Here is a 22,267-nt window from a genome sequence, read left to right on the forward strand (position 1 = left end):
CAATGCGCGCGAAGCGCGCGAAAAATTTTGTGTTGAAGGGGCACCCAAATGAAGAGTAATTCAATGCATGGTGGGTAAAGGCTTCCACTTCTTTCCTATAACAAAGTACTATCGTGTCAAAGGCTATCCAGGCTTGGGTGCCCCTTAGCCCAGGTGCCCGGGGGCACGCCCCCCCAGAGCCCATAGGAGTTACGCCACTGTGGCAACTGTGGTAATAAATGGCTATTATTTGCGCACAATGAAGAACGCCATTATATAACCTATACTGTGATTGGTTGAGCACGGGTGCCAATCATGGCAATTATGGCTATGATTGCGGTTAAAAACAATCTTAAACAGCGCCCTCTATAGTCGGTTGAATTCACAGAGTCGCTTTATAGTAATTTTGTGTATGTTTAGGATGAAAAAACATCGATGTTTATTGATTGTTGATTTGTGAAGAACTATTTTATTTAAAGTCAGACGATGTGAATGAAATGACAGAAGAAGAGAGAGAAAAAGAGCGCGCGGTTAAGAATACGTAGTAAGCTGTAGTAACGATATACTCTTCAGTCTCAAATGTTTGCGTCACATGCAACTAAATCCAGTGTTTTCTATATCCGTGCATGATGTGGTATAATGTTTATTACCTTATTTCAAATCCCACTAAAACTTTAGACAAAAATTTGATTGGAATTTAGATCATATAACCAAGCGACCAAACACAACGTCTGTTCTATTTACCAATGGCTTTGTCCAGTATTTGCAAAGAGGTAATAATATGTTATTTCAAGTCAAATACCCAGGCAAGATTGTCAAACATGAACAATGAAAGCAAAATTACATAAACGCAGTGACCACTTGTAACGGTGTAAGTCTTATACTTCTGTTGTTTTGGACGAATCACGATGATGTTCTATTAAAGGACTATTTGTTCCCGAATCGCTATCTTTACCAGTGTTTTTATTGGCATTATAATCCTTCCCATTCATACCATAAGTCTCGTCTTTCTCATTCACTTTCTCTAACTTGGATGAACTTGCATGGACATCAACAGCGCCACCACCAGGTGTTCCATTACCCATAGTTCCATGCTGCTTATTTAGTAGAGGGCTTCCTGGGGATACTATGTCTACACTACGTCGTCCCGGCATTGATACAGCTTCAGTTACTGTAGTGTTCATATTGCCGTAACGACTTGTAAATACACTGCTTTTCCGTCCAAAACCAAATGAAAACCATTTCCGGTGAATCTGCATTTTAACCTGGAAGTAATTGCCATAAAGAACTGTTAATGGAAACATTATTGTATGTCTAACTGTAAGAATAATGTTAAAATCGAAAGAGAATGTAAAATGCGAACTGCGTAAAGGTGAGAATTATTAAAAGGTCATTTTTCTAATCTAGGTAATATCACATAAAAGTTGTATTCTAATTATTGCAATTCATGTTCATATTCATTGCACGATGCAGCAAACAATTACATAATATTCATTCTTTAAACAAAACAAGAATGCTGCAAATGTACAGTCGAAAGCATGATCAGAACCATTTGCAATGACATAAATCGCCATTACAAAAATCACAAACAGATAAAGAGTTAATGTGATAGAGTACTGTAGTTTTGAATAGATTTATTAAGACACCAGAGCCAAATTTTTTCGATCCACCGGTGATGTTGCTTTGATGCTTGTTATTAATGTATGTATTGGACAATGCATTAGGTATTGGACAATGCATTAGGTACAAAGATTAAATGTTATAACAATTAGAAATAGCTAATTAATTGTTATTTTATAAATAATGAGGATCGACCAAGCATCGATGCTCGATCGAAAGATCGAAATAATTTGGTTCTATTGCCTAAGGTACCGCAGTCAAACTTGATCGATCAACCCACAATGCTGCATCAATACTTGTTGTTATTAATGAACTATCGAGTAATTAACAAAATTGTCAATATGTTGTATACAAAGATTGCAGAGCATGCAAAGATTAAATATTTTCACAATTAACAGGTCAATTAAGTGATATTTCATTAATGAAAATGATCGACCAAGCATCGGTCGTCGATCGAAAGATCAAACGAATTTGACTCCATTGCCGAAACAAATATTTTACAAAAAACAAGTATAATACATGCCAGAACCCACATGCATGACATGCAGCGTGTTTGATGCGTGCATTATGCCCCTGTCATACTTTCATGCCGCTTGCCGCTGCAGCAAGCGGCAAGACGTATCAGCCAATCACAAGCCTTGATTGTGTCCCTTTATCTGCATTGCGTGTGCGTCACGCGAATCAACGGCAAGCGACACGGCAGTATGACACCGTGACTGTAAAGCTTTTAGATAGCTCTTACTAAACGCAACAAGTATCATTATATACTTTGTTTTAACTTTAAAAGGCTCCCTTTTTATTCAAATTATTGTAAGTTGGTGGAAATATAGTTTCATCGTGCCAAATAAGGTATCAAAGTACGTTCTTTGTATATCGACTACTTTATTTGGTAACTTAATTAGTTTTAGCGTCTTTTACACTTCACTCTAACCCGAACCTATAACCTAAGCCCTAACCCTAAATCTAACCCCGACAATAACCCTAAACCTAACCCGGCTATAACCTAAACATGACCCGACTCTAATCATAACTCTGACTCTAACCTTTATCCTAACTTCATCCCTAACCCTAATCCGAACCTATGCCATATTCACTTCCCATAATGCATTTCGGTTAAAATTCCAAAAGGAAAAATCAACGTAGTAAGAAATTTCAGAACCAAGCTATAATCGGAGACAGAGTTAAAAAGACTAGTTTGCGCCTGGCGTCACCTGTCAAATAAACTCAGAAGTATAATGATGTACGTATTATTTTAAGTGTTGTCGAGATGAATGAAATAACTGAACGCAGAGGTAAAACAGCGTGCCTTATGGTTAATTTCGTACCTTCAAACATACAAACTGTCTCAAAAGTGAGGTCTTAGAAATTGGAAACTTTCTTTCGTGAAGGCACTATATGTCAGCAATGTCTAGAAAAGTACCATTTTTTCTTTTCTCCGATGAAGACATCAGATGAATCAACCTTTACGCACTAACATATCAAGGGTCGTGGGTAGTTTAAATGAAAGTGACGTCAGACGCAAACTAATTTCAAAAATTCTGTCTAAGATTATAGTGCATATCATTTCTCAGTAGTTTTTTTTAGCGCAGTATAAAGATTTTGTCATTTAATGTACCTCACGTTGTGCGAAAACAGCTTCATAAGAATGCATTGGAAATTGTTAAGAATCCGCGGTAGGATTGTGGATAATTACCAAACTTGTACTGACCTATTGCACTTGAAATCCATACACCCCCTAAAGTATGACCTTAATCGCCCACACATGGAGTGCATGTTTCAAACGGAGTCATACATTCAGGTAACCCCATTGGAAATTCATATTCCCTGTTAGGAAGATTAAGGGGGTACTACACCCCTCGATAAATTTTTGTCTATTTTTGCATTTTTCTCAAAAACTAATAACACAGTGGTAACAAAAGTTATGTATATTATAGGGGCAAGGAATCCAATTACTACACTGGAATTTCAGTGACCCAAGACAAGCAGTTTGTTATTTATGATAAGAAATAAGGTACCGCTAGGATGTACCTCGTTTCCTATCATATATACTGAACCGCTTGTCTTGAGTCACTGAAATTTCAGTGTAGTAATTGGATTGCTTGCCCCAATAATATACATAACTTTTTTTGCCAGTGTGTTATTATTTTATGAGAAAAAAAAATGAAAAATAATCACAAATTTACCACAGGGGTGTAGTACCCCCTTAAGGTAATGTCTTCTATAGGGGGTGCATGGGTTTTCAGCTGGTTAAGCCAAATCAAGTCACCAATTATGTTAACAAATTAAAGGTCATTGATCTGATCGACAGCCTCATCCCCCATTTTTCTTCATCAAACTTGAGATTTTGATGATTTGTCTCAGTATCATTCTCTCGACTGCAGACGACTTTTTTAAAATTATTTTTGTAAAGAATTTCAGAATTGTACATATTTATGACCATATTTAGAATCAGCATGGAAAAAGCATTGAAATGCGTACAAATAAGCCTATTTGGTCCAGTGGTTTGTAAGATTTTTGAGAAAATATCTCAAAACTTTGACATTTTATGTTGAAGAATATGGCTAACATGGCTAGCACGCATGAGATTAATGTACGCGGGTAAGGCAGGAGGTAAATGCGGTGAGCAGAATGCATGCATTATGGACATTATGTGCTCAACTATAGGCTGCGTAATTGCTGGTAGCAACATGCGAAGATAAATGAAAGAATTAAGAGAAAATCAACTTTTAAGGAAAATAAATTTACTTACCAAATTAACATATAATGTCAACACTTGGTCAAGGGAAGTTTGGTATTCCAAAAGCACGTTTTCCGAAACAACAGAAGGATAAAATCAGCCTTATCATTTTAAGCACTGTGGTCGAATTGACAACACCAGCATTAATGTCAAATTTAAACTATACTGCGCTGACATTTTCAGTTAAAGCCGGTTAAAGAGATTTTGTATTATTGTTGGGCAACTTTTAAATGTATTAAGAATTTTACAAGTTTCATTTAAAACATCCAAACGTTTATAATAGAACCGAACAGTGTAGTTTTTGTTTGAAATCAGGATGAGTTATGTCATATAACAGACAATTCACAACAAATAACATATTGATTTCATAATGGACAAACATAACAAGACACCCGATTCTTATCGGAGCCCGACATAAAATTGCATATTCAGGTGGCCGTTTTTGTTTGTTTCCCTTCTTTATTCTATTGACTTCATGCTGTAGGATAATTCTAGATACCCTTTCATGCAATATCGTTATGGAACGGGGTAACTAATGATGCATGCATGAAAGCAATCAAACAGAACATAAACTTTATAAATTTGATTCCATTTTCCATTAACAAAATGACATTAGTATACAAAAGCTTTTGCTGTGATCAATTATTGGACATATTCCCATTACTCGTGCTCCAAGACGGTGCTGGTAACCCCGGTTGTTTCTTAAAACTGCATAAAGAGTTGGAATACCCCACTTCCCTCGATCGAATAATTGCTCCCCTTCTCCGATCACCCAGCCGCCGTTTATGCGCATGTGCAACTTCTGCGCATGTGCTCTTTAATCCTAATAGGAAATAAACTGTAAATCTTTAAAGAAAATAATGATAGGAATTTGCTTTAATTTGTGAATAAGCGAGCGTGTTTTTTAATGTGTGGAAGGCCTGGATATATGCTGCAATATTGTTAGTCAGATGTGGTAAAGATTCACAGTGCGAGATTACACTCAATCGACGTGTTTCTACTGAGCCGGCAAGATGGTGACGAATGATGCGGGGTGATGTGAAGTAACACGCGGTGATGGTCTCACTACAAATAGATCGGGTGATGCAAGTTGATGCAGGGCTACATCATCACTGTCAACCGTCAATCACCTTTTAGAGATACTAAGTAAAGTAGGTGATATGGTGCGATGTTGGCAGTATAAGTACGAGGTGGTGATTTCCCTAATACGCCGAAGTCACTTTTTTGCAAAAAAATCTTAATTTGTTTACGACTACAAAATATTACCACAGATACAGCGCGCAGGTCACGATAAATTTTATACCGTTTGCCCCACTAAATACGTGGAGAGTGAGTCCTGCATTTGTAGTGCAGCAGAAACGATCGACCCGGTTGACGGTGACACCCGTAAAACAAGTAAGGCGGAATAAAAGCGGGGTGATGCGATATACTCAGTAGAAACACGTTGATGAAGAAAGGCTTTGGTAGGTATCTACAAAATTGCAGAAAAGACGAAAATAAAAAATAAACTCATCAGGATGTCTACGGCATGCAAACTATCCAATTGATATGTTTAAATAATAATATAAGTGAGTAAACAAAACTGAAAGAAAGTAACAGCAGTACTAATTCTACTATCACTATGGACCACAATAGCCTCATCCCAATGACATAGTTCAATAACCTCAATTCAAACAAAGTGCAAAATGTGACCTCAAGTTGCAGAGTATGAGTTTTTGTACACAAATTTTCAAAGGTATTGGGGTTAAAGAACTTTGTCCTGATAGATGAGCATGTTGTGGATCCTAGTGTATACAGCATGACCTTGTAGTGTTTTACACAACGCGACGTTATTAATGGTTACATCATCACCACGTGACATAAATAAGCCAATAGGGGTTTAACTAACTTTTGTCTGACGCGGGCGACTGGTTGCGTAGGAGTCGGAAGTATGAGCCAGACTAATTTTTTGAAAGCTTCTATGTATTTTTTCCATTACCTCTCCGTTGAAAAAACAGAAGATACATGCCACAAAGAAACCCTGTGAAGAGAGATAAATAGCAAATGTCATAATCAGAAACCACAACCTTATAGATGACGTGACCGGTGACGTCACATCTTTACATTATGAACGCCCTCTGTTGTTAATAATACAGAGTGTCTATGGCAGAAATCTTTTTAAAACTTGCAGAAGTTTTGTTGTTTTAATTTTGTGATATTATGTAGCTTGTGAACCTGTGAACCTGTAATCAAGCTATAATATATCCGTATTATTTGCTTTTTAAAATTGTTTTAAAATTCTACATGTAAATTATACAGTCCGTTGCCTGGCAGTTGTCCCCCTCAGACCAACAGAGGGCGTACTAAGTGTAAACAAATGTGATGCGATCAAACAAAACAGCCGGAACTCTGAAATATTGATTTTGAGACATAGCCAAACAAAGGCTATATTTCCTTTTGTTTCCTGTTGTTTTGGAAACTCTATAATTGCTCATATCTTTGGAACTGATTGCTCAATTCCAATGGGGTTTTCTGCAAAACGGAGCTTTGCAAATGTTTTTTTCCTCGTTCCGACTGATTTTACTTGATATTTTACTTGATCGCATCACACATGTCACCTCATCTAGAGAGGTGTATTGTTGCATAGAGCATATAATATGGGCGCTTAAAAGTGCGATTTTAATGTGGGCGCTTAAAAAACGGGCGCTTAAAAGTGCCACCCGGATGTAGAGATAATTTTATGGGTAAGCCGACCTCTTAGGGACGAGATAATCAGATGACAAAATACTAGATCTCATTAAGTCGACTTTCAATAAAAACCTACATCATCACCACTATGGCTGTAACCATGTCTTGGTCATCGTATTGTTGAGCAAATTCGGCTGAAAAAATACCGAATACGTTTTTAAGGAAGAAAATCTATGGCTAATAAACAGTAATATAGTGTAAATAATGCCCCAGCATTGTTGTTTAATTATGCCTAGATAACGAAATACTCATCATCGATATTACATTACCTGAAATGACAGTAAAACAGCTATAAGATACGAGAAAAATCTCTCCGCTAGAGTGCCCTCTGGAGGCCGAACAGGCATAATAAGATAATGAAGACCTAAAAGTGGCAGGAGAATAAGAGTCGCTCTAACGGCTCGCCTGAAAAATAAACATAAAAAAGGGATTAAAACCATTTTTAACCCTCTTTTGTTTTCGACCAAGAAAGCTGGCTACGCCCTACGAAAGTGATGACAGTCATGGATTGTTTCACCTTTACAAAAATAAGTTAAGACTTAATCTCTAAATGTAAAGAGTGAAAAACTCACTCCCAAAAAGAGTGATTCACTTATAAGACCACTCAAAAAGGACTTTAGAACCACTCAAAAAAGAGTGAAAACCACTCTTTAAGAGTGAATTTTAACTCTTTCAAGGAGGCAAATGAAGGACAACTCTAAAAACGCGTTGTCCTTCATTTAACTCCTTGAACGAGTTGAAATTCACTCTTTTAGAGTGGTTTTCACTCTTTTTTGAGTGGTTGTGAAGTTTAAAAACACATTTCACTCATTTTTGAGTGTTTTTATAAGTGAATCACTCTTTTGGGGAGTGAGTAGGGTTGCGTTTAAGTCAATTATCAGCATTGTCAAGTCAAAACACAACAACAACAATATAAACATAAAAAACACAACAACAACAAAACACAAGTAACATTTCGTTTGATACAGATCGTATAGCACTGGGAATTAACACCCATTCTGCACTCTTCCAATTCGGAAGACGATTGTTTTAGATAGTAAACAAATGGGTGGTATTTTCTAAGTCACTTTCTGGAAAGCTGGATTGACCATGATATTGCACTTTGCTGTGTGGAAAACTGGCAATTGGGTCATCTTTGTGCACAGAAAATTAATGCATTAGTATATATTGAGAACTACTGCTGTCACGGAGAGCTGCTTAAAACAGAAATGCACATGTAGCGTAACGTTACACATGATCTAAAATATTTGCAATTGTTAGCTTACGTGTAAGTGCTGGCTCCAGCATTTGGCGTGGTGCGTAATTTGGTGAGAAGGACCCGTACGATGTTTAGTAATAAAATCAGATTGACCTATATAACAAAATAATCATAAACATATTATATGCAAAAGAACAAGGAAGGAGAAATGAAAGAAAAAGAAAGAAAGAAAGAAAGAACGAAAGAAAGAAAGACAGAAAGAAAAAAAGAAAAAGAAATAAAGATCAATAATTATTAAGGCACTTTTTTATTAGTTGATTATTTAAGAACTTTAATTTACTAAAATGGACTTACCCCTAAAACAAATATAATAAAGGCAGCCACCCACCACTCGTAAGGTGTTTCTCCTAACCAGCACCTGCATACGATATCAATTTTAAACAATATATTACTCATATTAGAAAACATTAAATGAGATCTTTGTTCTTCAAAAACTGTACATTTTCATGACCATATTTGGAATCGGCATGAAAATACATTACAATGAGTACAAACGAGCCCACAAATTGGAGTTTGAGCAACTATATTACTGATACAGGTGGCTGTACAAACATGTATTATTGTAATATTATTATTGTGGCGGTACCTGCCTTTCGTCTCTTTTTCTAGGTATACTAGGGAATGATTATAATAGCAATCTGCGTTGGAATCGGAGGAAAAAAACCGAATTACTCACTCCCATGTGATTCGCCTCTTCCTCCGCTCTCCCTCCTTACCTTTTTGTAAACCACAACAACAGAGACATCGACAAATCATGTTAATGTGTTTTCTTGTCTCCCTCTCCCTGTTTCACCTCTATATCTTACCATCTTTAAATTTAAACATGCTGGTTCAACGGAAAATGAATTACCATACGCCACGTGACCGCATGCATGCTCGAAGCATGGTATCCCGATCGCCTCGTGCGTGTATGGCGGGAACATTAGAAGTCCCCACGATTGAGGCTCCTTTGGGGACTACCCTCACCGAAGAAACATGCTCCTAACCTATGGGAACATCGTAGGGGCTTAGCAAAATAATAATCATAATGTTTCATCATCTTCTGGCGGTACGCCTGATACGTATAATTGAGTGACTTAAGGTTGTGATAAGAAATCGTCACGCAAACATGTTGACATAGAAACCAGGGTACGCATGATAAACTTAGACTGCTAAATAGTTTGTAGTTTGGAACCAGCATGACGCTATAGTCTTTTTAATGTTCATTTAACAGTAATTTCAAATTAAAGTGTAACTCAACTGTATAAATCTGGGTTAAGGTTTATAACACTAATAAAAGGAACACTAAATGATTAATTCGTTGTAATGGAACTGCAATACAAAAGGTGTAACATAGGTCCGTGAGAACGTGAAGGACGTAAGAAGCCTAATTAAGTCAATTACCAGTAATAGTGCAAAGTGAAATCTCTAGACTTGCAAGTATACTGGGCTTTTGCAAAACATTATTAAGTTTATAAACTCCTGTTTCTGCTGTAAATATTTAACCAGCTAGCAGCTGCAACACAGTTTCTAAATATATTTGTTCGATAAAAGTCTGTGTTGATCGACTTTCAACTTCAGTCATCCAGAATGAACGTGATGTATTCGAAAAAACAACATCTTGCTGTTGTTTTCACGCACACATAAATTCAATTTGCGCACCGTCGATCTTGCTGATCATATTATCATATTAAAGGAGTATTTTTTATTCTTATATCCTCTGTTTATGATAGGCCTATTTTTTCAGTAGATATTTAGTAGTTACCGTATGTATTTAATACACAGGCTCCATAAAGGCGAACATTTTGACACACTCCATATAGGCGAACATTTTGACGATATTTTAGCTAAGCGAATGAATCTGCAAGAATTCTCGCTATTCGCAATAAGGGCGCCGCCAGCGGTTTGCGATGTAATCGTGATGTATCATGGGAAAAGGTCGACATCAAGTCCGGGCAATACGAATATTACCATGCTATTACATAGGAACACGTGACAATATTTTTTAATTTTTCAATATAACGGTATTACACGCGAATCGATACTCAATAATACTTAATAATGTGATTTGAAATGTGCACAATTAATTTTTCTCTATCGATTTGCGTGTAATACCGTTATATTGACAAACTAAAAAATATTGTCACGTGTTCCTATGTAATAGCATGGTAATATTCGTATTGCGCGGACTTGGATGTCGACCTTTTCCCATGATACATCACGATTTTCCTATGATACATCACGATTACATCGCAAACCGCTGGCGGCGCCCTTATTGCGAATAGCGAGAATTGTTTTTGCACAAAAACATTATGTGTAAGCCAGAGGTTTGTGGTAGTATAAAAATCGGATCAAAATTAAAGAAGCAAAAAAAAAAAAAAAAAAAAATTCCTAGATATTTATAGGCCTAACTAGTTTTTGAAAATCAATAATAAACACAAATTTTACTGAAGAATTGTTTTGCTATGTTGCTAAAAAAACTTTTTTTTTAAATTTCTCCAAAAGTAAGCATTTTTGCCCAAATTCACAAATGAAATTGTCATGTCTTTACCATTCTAAATATGTATACTTTTACATGTTTTGGACCAACAATTCAGCAGTTATGGGCCCAAAAGTTTCCATAATGCCAGGGCTAAGACCGTCTATAAAATGAAACCAGATTAACACACCTGGACATACAACATGTTTATGCCCATTTAATTCATTAGCATTACTTTTATGAGGACAGATTAGTGACATTCATCAGCTAGACAGGAGTTTTATTGCACTGTATTCCACAATTTAAATTAATTCAGGTGACCTTCAGGTGCAGGTTGTATAAAGTTACATTCGTGCAGAATAAGCGTAAAGTCCTAATACACGACGATCACTGATTAGAATGACGGGACGTCCATCATCTCAGATTCAAATATTTTGCTATATGGTAGGTATAATGATACAATATTACCACAGTCTTCGCCAAAGTTGGCCTGGTCAACCAAATTTCTCCTTTAAGTATGTTTTGAGTGAACTTAAGCTTCAGGATCAGGTTTGGGTTAAGAGTAATATCTTATCTAGCATTTATTAGTATTTTATTTGTAACAAATTCCAGGTAGAGGTATTAGGTCGGGGACGGTACGGAATAGCGTAAGGAATATGTCTCGGTGATAAAATATTAAGGCTGCAGCTGTGGTTAAGTTACATTAATTCAATAGCTACTCTTTCAAGTAATGCTTGTTTCATACTTTCTTTCGCTTGCCGCTGAGCGGGGTGACGCTTCATCATGCCGCTTGCACTTTTCTGCAAGCGGAGCGGCACACCACTGAGTTGAATTCAACTCCCAGCGATCTGCCGCTTTGGGCAAAGAGGTGGAGTGATCGATGCATCGGCTTGCCGCTGGTCACCGCTAAGGTGCAAAAGCGCAGTGAAGCAAAGCAGCAAGCGGCAGGAAAGTATGAAACCTGTATAAAACCACACTATCTGCTTGGTTAAATATCATCAGATACTGCCTTTTGCTTTGGGAAGCAGACTGATTGAAGATATTCGCCTCCCAGATAAAACGCAGTATAAACCGTGTTGTTTACTTGTAGATTTTGGTTATGGTAAATGATTTGTGTCTCAAATAAAATGGCAATTATGTGTTTTGGGTAGCAGACTTGGTCAAGATATCTGCCTCCCAGATTTAAAAAAACACCAGTATCCAGTGTGTTGTTTACTTGTAGATTTTGGTTTTGGTAAATCATCTGTGTCTCAAGTAAAATGGCAATATGTGTTTTGAGGAGCAGACTTGGTCAAGTTATCTGCCTCCCAGATAAAAAAAAAACCAGTATTCAGTGTGTTGTTTACTTGTAGATTTAGGTTTTGGTAAAAAATCTGTGTCTCAAGTAAAATGGCAATATGTGTTTTGAGGAGCAGACTTTGTCAAGTTATCTGCCTCCCAGATAAAACACAGTATCCAGTGTGTTGTGTACTTGTAGATTTAGGTTTTGGTAAATCATCTGTGTCTCAAGTAAAATGGCAATATGTGTTTTGAGGAGCAGACTTGGTCAAGTTATCTGCCTCCCAGATAAAACACAGTATCCAGTGTGTTGTGTACTTGTAGATTTAGGTTTTGGTAAATCATCTGTGTCTCAAGTAAAATGGCAATATGTGTTTTGAGGAGCAGACTTGGTCAAGTTATCTGCTTCCCAGATAAAAAAAACAGTACCCAGTGTGTTGTTTACTTGTAGATTTAGGTTTTGGTAAATCATCTGTATCTCAAATAAAATGGCAATATGTGTTTTGTGGAGCAGACTTGGTCAAGTTATCTGCCTCCCAGATAAAAACAGTATCCAGTGTGTTGTGTACTTGTAGATTTTGGTTTTGGTAAATCATCTGTGTCTCAAGTAAAATGGCAATACGTGTTTTGTGGAATAGACTTGGTCAAGTTATCTGCCGCCCAGATAAAAACAGTATCTAGTGTGTTGTTTACTTGTAGATTTAGGTTTTGGTAAATCATCTGTGTCTCAAGTAAAATGGCAATACGTGTTTTGAGGAGCAGACTTGGTCAAGTTATCTGCCTCCCAGATAAAACACAGTATCCATTGTGTTCTTTACTTGTAGATTTAGGTTTTGGTAAATCATCTGTGTCTCAAGTAAAATGGCAATATGTGTTTTGTGGAATAGCCTTGGTCAAGTTATCTGTCTCCCAGATAAAACACAAACAGTATCTAGTGTGTTGTTTACTTGTAGATTTAGGTTTTGGTAACTCATCTGTGTCTCAAGTAAAATGGCAATATGTGTTTTGTGAAGCAGACTTGGTGAAGTTATCTGCCTCCCAGATAAAAAAAAAACACAGTATCCAGTGTGTTGTGTACTTGTAGATTTAGGTTTTGGTAAATCATCTGTCTCAAGTAAAATGGCAATATGTGTTTTGAGGAGCAGACTTTGTCAAGTTATCTGCCTCCCAGATAAAACACAGTATCCAGTGTGTTGTTTACTTGTAGATTTAGGTTTTGGTAAATCATCTGTGTCTCAAGTAAAATGGCAATATGTGTTTTGTAGAGCAGACTTGGTCAAGTTATCTGTCTCCCAGATAAAACACAAACAGTATCTAGTGTGTTGTTTACTTGTAGATTTAGGTTTTGGTAACTCATCTGTGTCTCAAGTAAAATGGCAATATGTGTTTTGTGAAGCAGACTTGGTGAAGTTATCTGCCTCCCAGATAAAAAAACACAGTATCCAGTGTGTTGTGTACTTGTAGATTTAGGTTTTGGTAAATCATCTGTCTCAAGTAAAATGGCAATATGTGTTTTGAGGAGCAGACTTTGTCAAGTTATCTGCCTCCCAGATAAAACACAGTATCCAGTGTGTTGTTTACTTGTAGATTTAGGTTTTGGTAAATCATCTGTGTCTCAAGTAAAATGGCAATATATGTTTTGTGGAGCAGACTTGGTCAAGTTATCTGCCTCCCAGATAAAACACAGTATCCAATGTGTTGTTTACTTGTAGATTTTGGTTTTGGTAAATCATCTGTCTCAAGTAAAATGGCAATATGTGTTTTGTGGAGCAGACTTGGTCAAGTTATCTGCCTCCCAGATAAAACACAGTATCCAATGTGTTGTTTACTTGTAGATTTTGGTTTTGGTAAATCATCTGTGTCTCAAGTAAAATGGTAATATGTGTTTTGTGGAGCAGACTTGGTCAAGTTATCTGCCTCCCAGATAAAACACAGTATCCAGTGTGTTGTTTACTTGTAGATTTAGGTTTTGGTAAATCATCTGTGTCTCAAGTAAAATGGCAATATGTGTTTTGAGGAGCAGACTTGGTCAAGTTATCTGCCTCCCAGATAAAACACAGTATCCAGTGTGTTGTTTACTTGTAGATTTAGGTTTTGGTAAATCATCTGTGTCTCAAGTAAAATGGCAATATATGTTTTGTGGAGCAGACTTGGTCAAGTTATCTGCCTCCCAGATAAAACACAGTATCCAATGTGTTGTTTACTTGTAGATTTTGGTTTTGGTAAATCATCTGTCTCAAGTAAAATGGCAATATGTGTTTTGTGGAGCAGACTTGGTCAAGTTATCTGCCTCCCAGATAAAAAAAAAAACAGTATCCAGTGTGTTGTTTACTTGTAGATTTTGGTTTTGGTAAATCATCTGTGTCTCAAGTAAAATGGCAATTATGTGTTTTATGGAGTAGACTTGGTCAAGTTATCTGCCTCCAAGATATCCAGTGTGTTGTTTTCTTGTAGATTTTGGTTTTGGTAAATCATCTGTGTCTCAAGTAAAATGGCAATATGTGTTTTGAGGAGCAGACTCGGTCAAGTTATCTGCCTCCCAGATAAAAAAAACAAAAAAACAGTATCCAGTATGTTATTTATTGTAGATTTTGGTTTTGGTAACTCATCTGTGTCTCAAGTAAAATGGCAATATGTGTTTTGTGAAGCAGACTCGGTCAAGTTATCTGCCTCCCAGATAAAACACAGTATCCAGTGTGTTGTTTACTTGTAGATTTTGGTTATGGTAAATGATTTGTGTCTCAAATAAAATGGCAATTATGTGTTTTGAGGAGCAGACTCGGTCAAGTTATCTGCCTCCCAGATAAAAAAAAACAAAAAACAGTATCCAGTGTGTTATTTATTGTAGATTTTGGTTTTGGTAAATCATCTGTGTCTCGAATAAAATGGCAATATGTTTTTTGTGAAGCAGACTCGGTCAAGTTATCTGCCTCCCAGATAAAAAAAAACAAAAAACAGTACCCAGTGTGTTATTTATTGTAGATTTTGGTTTTGGTAACTCATCTGTGTCTCAAGTAAAATGGCAATATGTGTTTTGTAAAGCAGACTTGGTCAAGTTATCTGCCTCCCAGATAAAACACAGTATCTAGTGTGTTGTTTACTTGTAGATTTAGGTTTTGGTAAATCATCTGTGTCTCAAGTAAAATGGCAATATGTGTTTTGTGGAGCAGACTTGGTCAAGTTATCTGCCTCCCAGATAAAACACAGTATCCAGTGTGTTGTTTACTTGTAGATTTAGGTTTTGGTAAATCATCTGTGTCTGAAGTAAAATGGTAATATATGTTTTGTGGAGCAGACTTGGTCAAGTTATCTGCCTCCCAGATAAAACACAGTATCCAGTGTGTTGTGTACTTGTAGATTTTGGTTTTGGTAAATCATCTGTGTCTCAAGTAAAATGGCAATATATGTTTTGTGAAGCAGACTTGGTCAAGTTATCTGCCTCCCAGATAAAAAACAACAGTATCCAATGTGTTGTTTACTTGTAGATTTTGGTTTTGGTAACTCATCAGTGTCTCAAGTAAAATGGCAATATGTGTTTTGTAAAGCAGACTTGGTCAAGTTATCTGCCTCCCAGATAAAACACAAACAGTATCTAGTGTGTTGTTTACTTGTAGATTTTGGTTTTGGTAAATCATCTGTGTCTCAAGTAAAATGGCAATATGTGTTTTGAGGAGCAGACTTGGTCAAGTTATCTGTCTCCCAGATAAAAAAAAACAGTATCCAATGTGTTGTTTACTTGTAGATTTTGGTTTTGGTAAATCATCTGTGTCTCAAGTAAATTGGCAATATGTATTTGTGGAGCAGACTTGGTCAAGCTATCTGTCTCCCAGATAAAAAAAAAACAGTATCCAGTGTGTTGTTTACTTGTAGATTTTGGTTTTTGTAAATCATCTGTCTCAAGTAAAATGGCAATATGTGTTTTGTGGAGTAGACTTGGTCAAGTTATCTGTCTCCCAGATAAAAAAAAACAGTATCCAATGTGTTGTTTACTTGTAGATTTTGGTTTTGGTGATTCATCTGTGTCTCAAGTAAAATGGCAATATGTGTTTTGTGGAGTAGACTTGGTCAAGTTATCTGTCTCCCAGATAAAAAAAAAACAGTATCCAATGTGTTGTTTACTTGTAGATTTTGGTTTTGGTAAATCATCTGTGTCTCAAGTAAAATGGCAATATGTGTTTTGTGGAGCAGACTTGGTCAAGTTATCTGTCTCCCAGATAAAAAAAACCAGTATCCAGTGTGTTGTTTACTTGTAGATTTTGGTTTTGGTGATTCATCTGTGTCTCAAGTAAAATGGCAATATGTGTTTTGTGGAGTAGACTTGGTCAAGTTATCTGTCTCCCAGATAAAAAAAACAGTATCCAATGTGTTGTTTACTTGTAGATTTTGGTTTTGGTGATTCATCTGTGTCTCAAGTAAAATGGCAATATGTGTTTTGTGGAGTAGACTTGGTCAAGTTATCTGTCTCCCAGATAAAAAAAAACAGTATCCAATGTGTTGTTTACTTGTAGATTTTGGTTTTGGTAAATCATCTGTGTCTCAAGTAAAATGGCAATATGTGTTTTGTGGAGCAGACTTGGTCAGGTTATCTGTCTCCCAGATAAAACAAAACAGTATCCAGTGTGTTGTTTACTTGTAGATTTTGGTTTTGGTAAATCATCTGTGTCTCAAGTAAAATGGCAATATGTGTTTTGAGGAGCAGACTTGGTCAAGTTATCTGTCTCCCAGATAAAACACAAACAGTATCTAGTGTGTTGTTTACTTGTAGATTTTGGTTTTGGTAAATCATCTGTGTCTCAAGTAAAATGGCAATATGTGTTTTGAGGAGCAGACTTGGTCAAGTTATCTGTCTCCCAGATAAAACACAAACAGTATCTAGTGTGTTGTTTACTTGTAGATTTTGGTTTTGGTAAATCATCTGTGTCTCAAGTAAAATGGCAATATGTGTTTTGAGGAGCAGACTTGGTCAAGTTATCTGTCTCCCAGATAAAACACAAACAGTATCTAGTGTGTTGTTTACTTGTAGATTTTGGTTTTGGTAAATCATCTGTGGTCTCAAGTAAAATGGCAATATGTGTTTTGAGAAGCAGACTTGGTCAAGTTATCTGCTTCCCAGATAAAAACAGTATCCAGTTGTTTACTTGTAGATTTTGGTAAATCATGTATGTCTCAATTCAAATGGCACTATCGATTTTGTAGTTTATTTGGTCAATTCCAAGCCCATCAATCCACAACGCGAAGTTTGCATATGCAAAATTCATTTCATTTCATTTCAGATTTATTCAAAATAACATCGTGGCAAATAGTCAAATTGCGTTACTTTTCGATCTCGTAAACCATCAGAATTATTTACTATTATTACACATAAAAGTTATTAAAATACAATATAGGAAATTAGGGTGGTTTGAAAAAGTTTCTCCTACCTTAATCATTCACTAACCAAAAATTGTTTACCATTATGCTATTCACCTACATGTTTGTCTGCTACATCCATATGCAAACTTCGCGTTGTGGAATGATGCGATGGAATTGCCCATTTATTGATACTTCGTTTTTTATAAAGTACTTACGCTCCTTCATTGAAGGCTGCCATAAAACCGGTATACAATGCAACAGGCACCATTGGAAACACTGTAAATATTAAGTGAGAAAGGGATATGTTATAAAATGGTGATATATTGTAATTTTTGCCTATTAGTTCAAGGTGTTTTTCCTTTCCAACAAAGGAAGTGTCGCATTTTTGCCATTTCATTGGCAAACTCGTCTTACGCTAAATTTATACTCCATCGCTGAGCGACGAGCGATTGGTATTTGACCAATATGACCAATGATGTAACGCGCTTATTCCAACGCAAAAAGCGTGCTACCTCATTGGCTCAAATCCAATCGCTATCGCTCAGCGATAATCCATACACATGCTATGGAAGACATGACCATAATCTTCCACATATGGAGTGTGAATGTCAATAGGGTTACCTGAAGGGGTGACTCCATTAAAAGTTTACATCCCCTGTGTGGGAGATTAAGATCATGTTTGCCATAGGGGTTTGTGTTTCTCAACTAAAACAGCCCAATGCATAGTATAGATGAATCCTACGTGCCAAGTGATGGTCAGAATTTAGTCGGCCATGACTGGGTCCCCCTGCATCAAACTGGTTTTGTGACTCCCAATTGGGTGGATTAAGGCCGCTTAAAAATCGATGTTATGTTGTATTGTGGTGTATACTTTCATGATTCTATTGTCTACGTGTAACACGGGTGATGAAATGCAGTTTAAAATCCCCGCCAAGGACGCATCATTTCATATTTTAGGTGGAATATACCCGACGGGGTCCCAGCTATGGCTGTCATTGAGGTATAGGAATGCGTGAAATTAGATTCGTCTATACATGTAGTAAAGACAAACATAATTATCTCAACTTACCCCAACCTATGATATAATATTGATGAAGACGGTGGTTTTCTGAAAATACAGCTACAACGATGACTGTGTGTAAATACAGGCCTTCGCTTAACATCCAGAAATAATTACAAGTGTTGAAATATTGACCCAGTACTAGGATTACTCGACACCAAGTCTGACGCACAAAAATGATTAAAGAACATCGTTAAACAATTTAAATACAGGAAATCAATGTAGTGTTTCATCATCATCATGATCATCATCATCGTCGTCATCATGATCATGATCATGATCATGATCATCATCATCGTCGTCGTCGTCGTCGTCGTCATCATCATCATCATCTACATCATCATCATCATCATCACCACCATCATCATCATCACCACCATCATCATCACCACTATCATCATCATCATCATCATCATCATCATCATCGTCGTCGTCGTCGTCGTTATCGTGGTCGTCATCACCATCACCATCATCACCACCATCATCATCATCAACATCAACATCAACATCAACATCACCATCATCGTCATCATCAACATCAACATCACCATCATCGTCATCATCATCATCACCAACATCATCATTATTTATCGCCATCATCATCATTATTATCATCATCTTGTATCATCTAATCATTATTATCACCACCATCACCATCACTATCACCATCACCACCATCATCAACAACAACCACAACAATAACAAAAACACCACAACATTATCATCTTCATTATCATTAACATCGTCGTATTTACCAGGTACCGTCATCATCAAACATCAGAAATTAGCATCGTGATTATTTCAAAGTCGTCAAATCCATATTCATCATCCATCTGACATCTTTGAGTCCAGTCATCTTTATCATTATTCCCAACTTACCTTATCTTCAGCTAATGTGTCGTTATTGCTAACAACAGCTGCAAAGTATACTATCCACATTATTCCACACAGAATAAACGATACAAATAGGTTCTTGTGAATTGTTACTCTTGGACAGCCTAAACTCCTGTCACAAAAAGGAAAAATAATAAAATAAATAAATGTTGTCATTTATACACTTATACAGCGCTTTTCACTTTATTAGTATCAAAGCGCTGTCGTAAGAATGTGCCAGCTGCCATACAATGCCCAAAGCATACTCATACCTTTGGGCGGCGCACAATTGACAATATTCATAACAGCTCCCCGTTTTACACCTGGGTAGAGAGCGAATTGGATAGGGTGAGTTATTTTGAAACCCATACTCCCCCTTTTCATGGTAACCCAAATGTCTATTCAATTTGAATTCCATTCTCTCTCTTTAGCAAAATCTTCCATAGATGGAGTATGTATTGCAAATGGAACAGCCCAATTTGCCGCCCTCAATCTCCCACCAGATCGACAATGGTTTACAATAGCTTGGTTTTTGAATGACTTGTTTTTTTTAATAAAAAATGCAATTTAGAAAGATTTTAAGATAGTAACTTAGATGTTATCGTGTTCGATGAAAAACCGCTCGAGACTCCCCAGATGTCTGCTTAATGCGGCCCAATTCTTTTCTTCTGGAAAAATTGATCTTCACTTGTGTGATTCTTATCATATTGTGTTTTGCATATTTAATCGCTCTAAATGTCAAGAAATCGTCATATTACTGTGTTTAAGTCACTGTTCTATTCTGCAATATTTCTATGAATAATATCCACGTCAAATTTTGACGAAAAACAGAACCGAAATTATAACAAATTTTTGGGAAAAGATTACTGAAAAAAATGAGAAATTTGCACTTTTTCGAGAAAAAAAAACCAAAACACCCTTTCTTAAACCAAGTTTTCAAGAAATTAAGAGCCATAAAATAAATAAACCAAAATGGCTGTAAATGTACCCGGAGTCTAACCAAAATGGCTGAAAATGCACCCTGAATCTGCCGCACATCCCCGTACCCTCATTTCCATTACGAAACCCCGGAATTATTTATAGCTTTGCCAATATCAATTAACATTGTGCCGGGTTACTTACTTGAAATAAAAGAAAATGAAGAGTGCTATTATAAGTGAAACCACGGATGACCCATATCCTATATAATAAATAATATACACGTTCTCCTGAAAAGGAAAAAAAAAAACAATCAAAATATAGGTAGATATTATGAGAAAGGTTTTTAACACAAGTCAACACATACATAAATGACAGCCAGTGAAAAAATTTCACTGACTATCCAGGTTTCAAATCCTGGATAGTCAGTGAAATTTTTTCACTGGCTGTCATTTATGTATGTGTTGACTTGTGTTAAAAACCTTTCTCATATTTAATTTACCACATAGATTAAACTTAATTTTATAGGTAGATATTAGTTTAATTCGAGTATTTTATCTACAATAACTCGCAGACATGCAAAAAATGGGGCCTTTTTGTATGTTTCTGTATATAATCTGGTGCAATTCCGTATGTTGTTTTTTCATAGGATAAAAGAATAATGGCACAATATGTTTAAAGAATAAACAATGCAACAAATCAATTATGGCGAGTAATGCGATGATAGAACATCGTGATATTACAAGAAATTTAACAACTCATAACACCCTGTCAGGCACCCAATGTGCTTTGTGTATGTTGGTTATTCTGTCGTCTAGAATATATCACCTATATAGAGAATCAGGGAACATTATTGCATACTTCTGAACACGAGATTGACTGTGAATACAAGCTTTGTATTAAAAGTTTTTGAAGACAATAACTAACGTGTTTTAACATTACCATATACCGATAAAAATATAGCTAATAGGCTTTGGCGAAGCGTCCAAACAAAACCCTAATGAGTAAGGGAAATCCCGAAGTGAAATCCCGAATGCGTTAGAGACACGCACTACGATTTGAAACAAATCCTTAAAAAATTTGGGGACTTGAACAAGAAATCCGTTATCGAATCAGTAATTACCACTTGAGTGTTTCGTTCATGTCGGGAATTGATTATCTACGACCATTAAGTGCCACTTAAGAGATCAGAATTATATCTCTTTAGTGATTTGTTAAGGGATATCTCTAACGCACAGGATTTGGGTTGGACAGCCCGTCATATGTGATGCGATCAAGCCAAATCAGTCGGAACTCGGAAATATTGATTTTGAAATATAGCCAAACAAAGACAATTTCTTCCTCTGTTTCGTATTGTTTTTAAAGCTCTATGAGAGCTCATATCTTTGGAACTGGTTGTTCAATTTCAATGGGGTTTTCTGCGAAATCCAGCTTTATAAATACTTTTTACAATCCAATAGGAAACTGAAAATTTATTACTGCCGAGTTCCGACTGATTTTGCTTGATCGCATCACATATGATAATAAGGAAGTTATAAGGAAAATGGTTGATAGTGCCCACAACTGTAAATCATACATTCCCTAATACAGTCTGTACTATGGAATTGGTTTGTTGTAAACCCGCATAGGACCATAACCATAACCTATAGGGAGGTTAGAATGGTTCATAATGGAAAGATACGACAAGCTGTGGGTTTTTACCTGTTCAGGAGCAAAGTGACAAGCTGAATAGTTGGTCCACACTTCTGACGTATTGGGATGCATAAACCATGTCCCATTTGGATAGCAGGTTTTATGGGCTTCATCTGAAATGGAATTAACATAATTGTAATATACATTACTTATGTTCATCTCAATTTCGGTAGTGACGTAGGTGCGTATTTCACTGGCATGGTTGCAATATCGAATCAAGGACGGTTTGTTGGAACGCTTGAGGCGCATCCGCGAAAAAGCATCGAAGTCACTGCCGAACTTAACTAAAACAAATTTTTGTTTTGGTATTATCAT

At 36.4% G+C, this 22,267-nt stretch overlaps 1 protein-coding gene across 1 annotated transcript in view; it reads right to left on the bottom strand.

Annotated features, from left to right (window-relative positions):
- Positions 1–206: 206 nt before the first annotated feature.
- Positions 207–22,267, bottom strand: part of LOC140143626 (calcitonin gene-related peptide type 1 receptor-like) — a 79,924-nt gene continuing 57,863 nt past the window's right edge. The window contains exons 5-14 of the mRNA XM_072165443.1: positions 21,962–22,065; positions 20,465–20,550; positions 19,349–19,475; positions 18,479–18,632; positions 17,625–17,685; positions 8,616–8,679; positions 8,329–8,414; positions 7,333–7,468; positions 6,315–6,356; positions 207–1,244 (exon numbers count right to left, since the gene is read on the bottom strand). Of these exons, the coding sequence (XP_072021544.1) occupies positions 858–1,244; positions 6,315–6,356; positions 7,333–7,468; positions 8,329–8,414; positions 8,616–8,679; positions 17,625–17,685; positions 18,479–18,632; positions 19,349–19,475; positions 20,465–20,550; positions 21,962–22,065 (1,247 nt within the window). The 3' untranslated portion in view covers positions 207–857. The remainder of the gene's footprint in view (positions 1,245–6,314; positions 6,357–7,332; positions 7,469–8,328; positions 8,415–8,615; positions 8,680–17,624; positions 17,686–18,478; positions 18,633–19,348; positions 19,476–20,464; positions 20,551–21,961; positions 22,066–22,267) is intronic.

Source organism: Amphiura filiformis, unplaced genomic scaffold, assembly GCF_039555335.1.
Source record: "Amphiura filiformis unplaced genomic scaffold, Afil_fr2py scaffold_24, whole genome shotgun sequence".
Lineage (NCBI taxonomy): Eukaryota > Metazoa > Echinodermata > Ophiuroidea > Amphilepidida > Amphiuridae > Amphiura > Amphiura filiformis.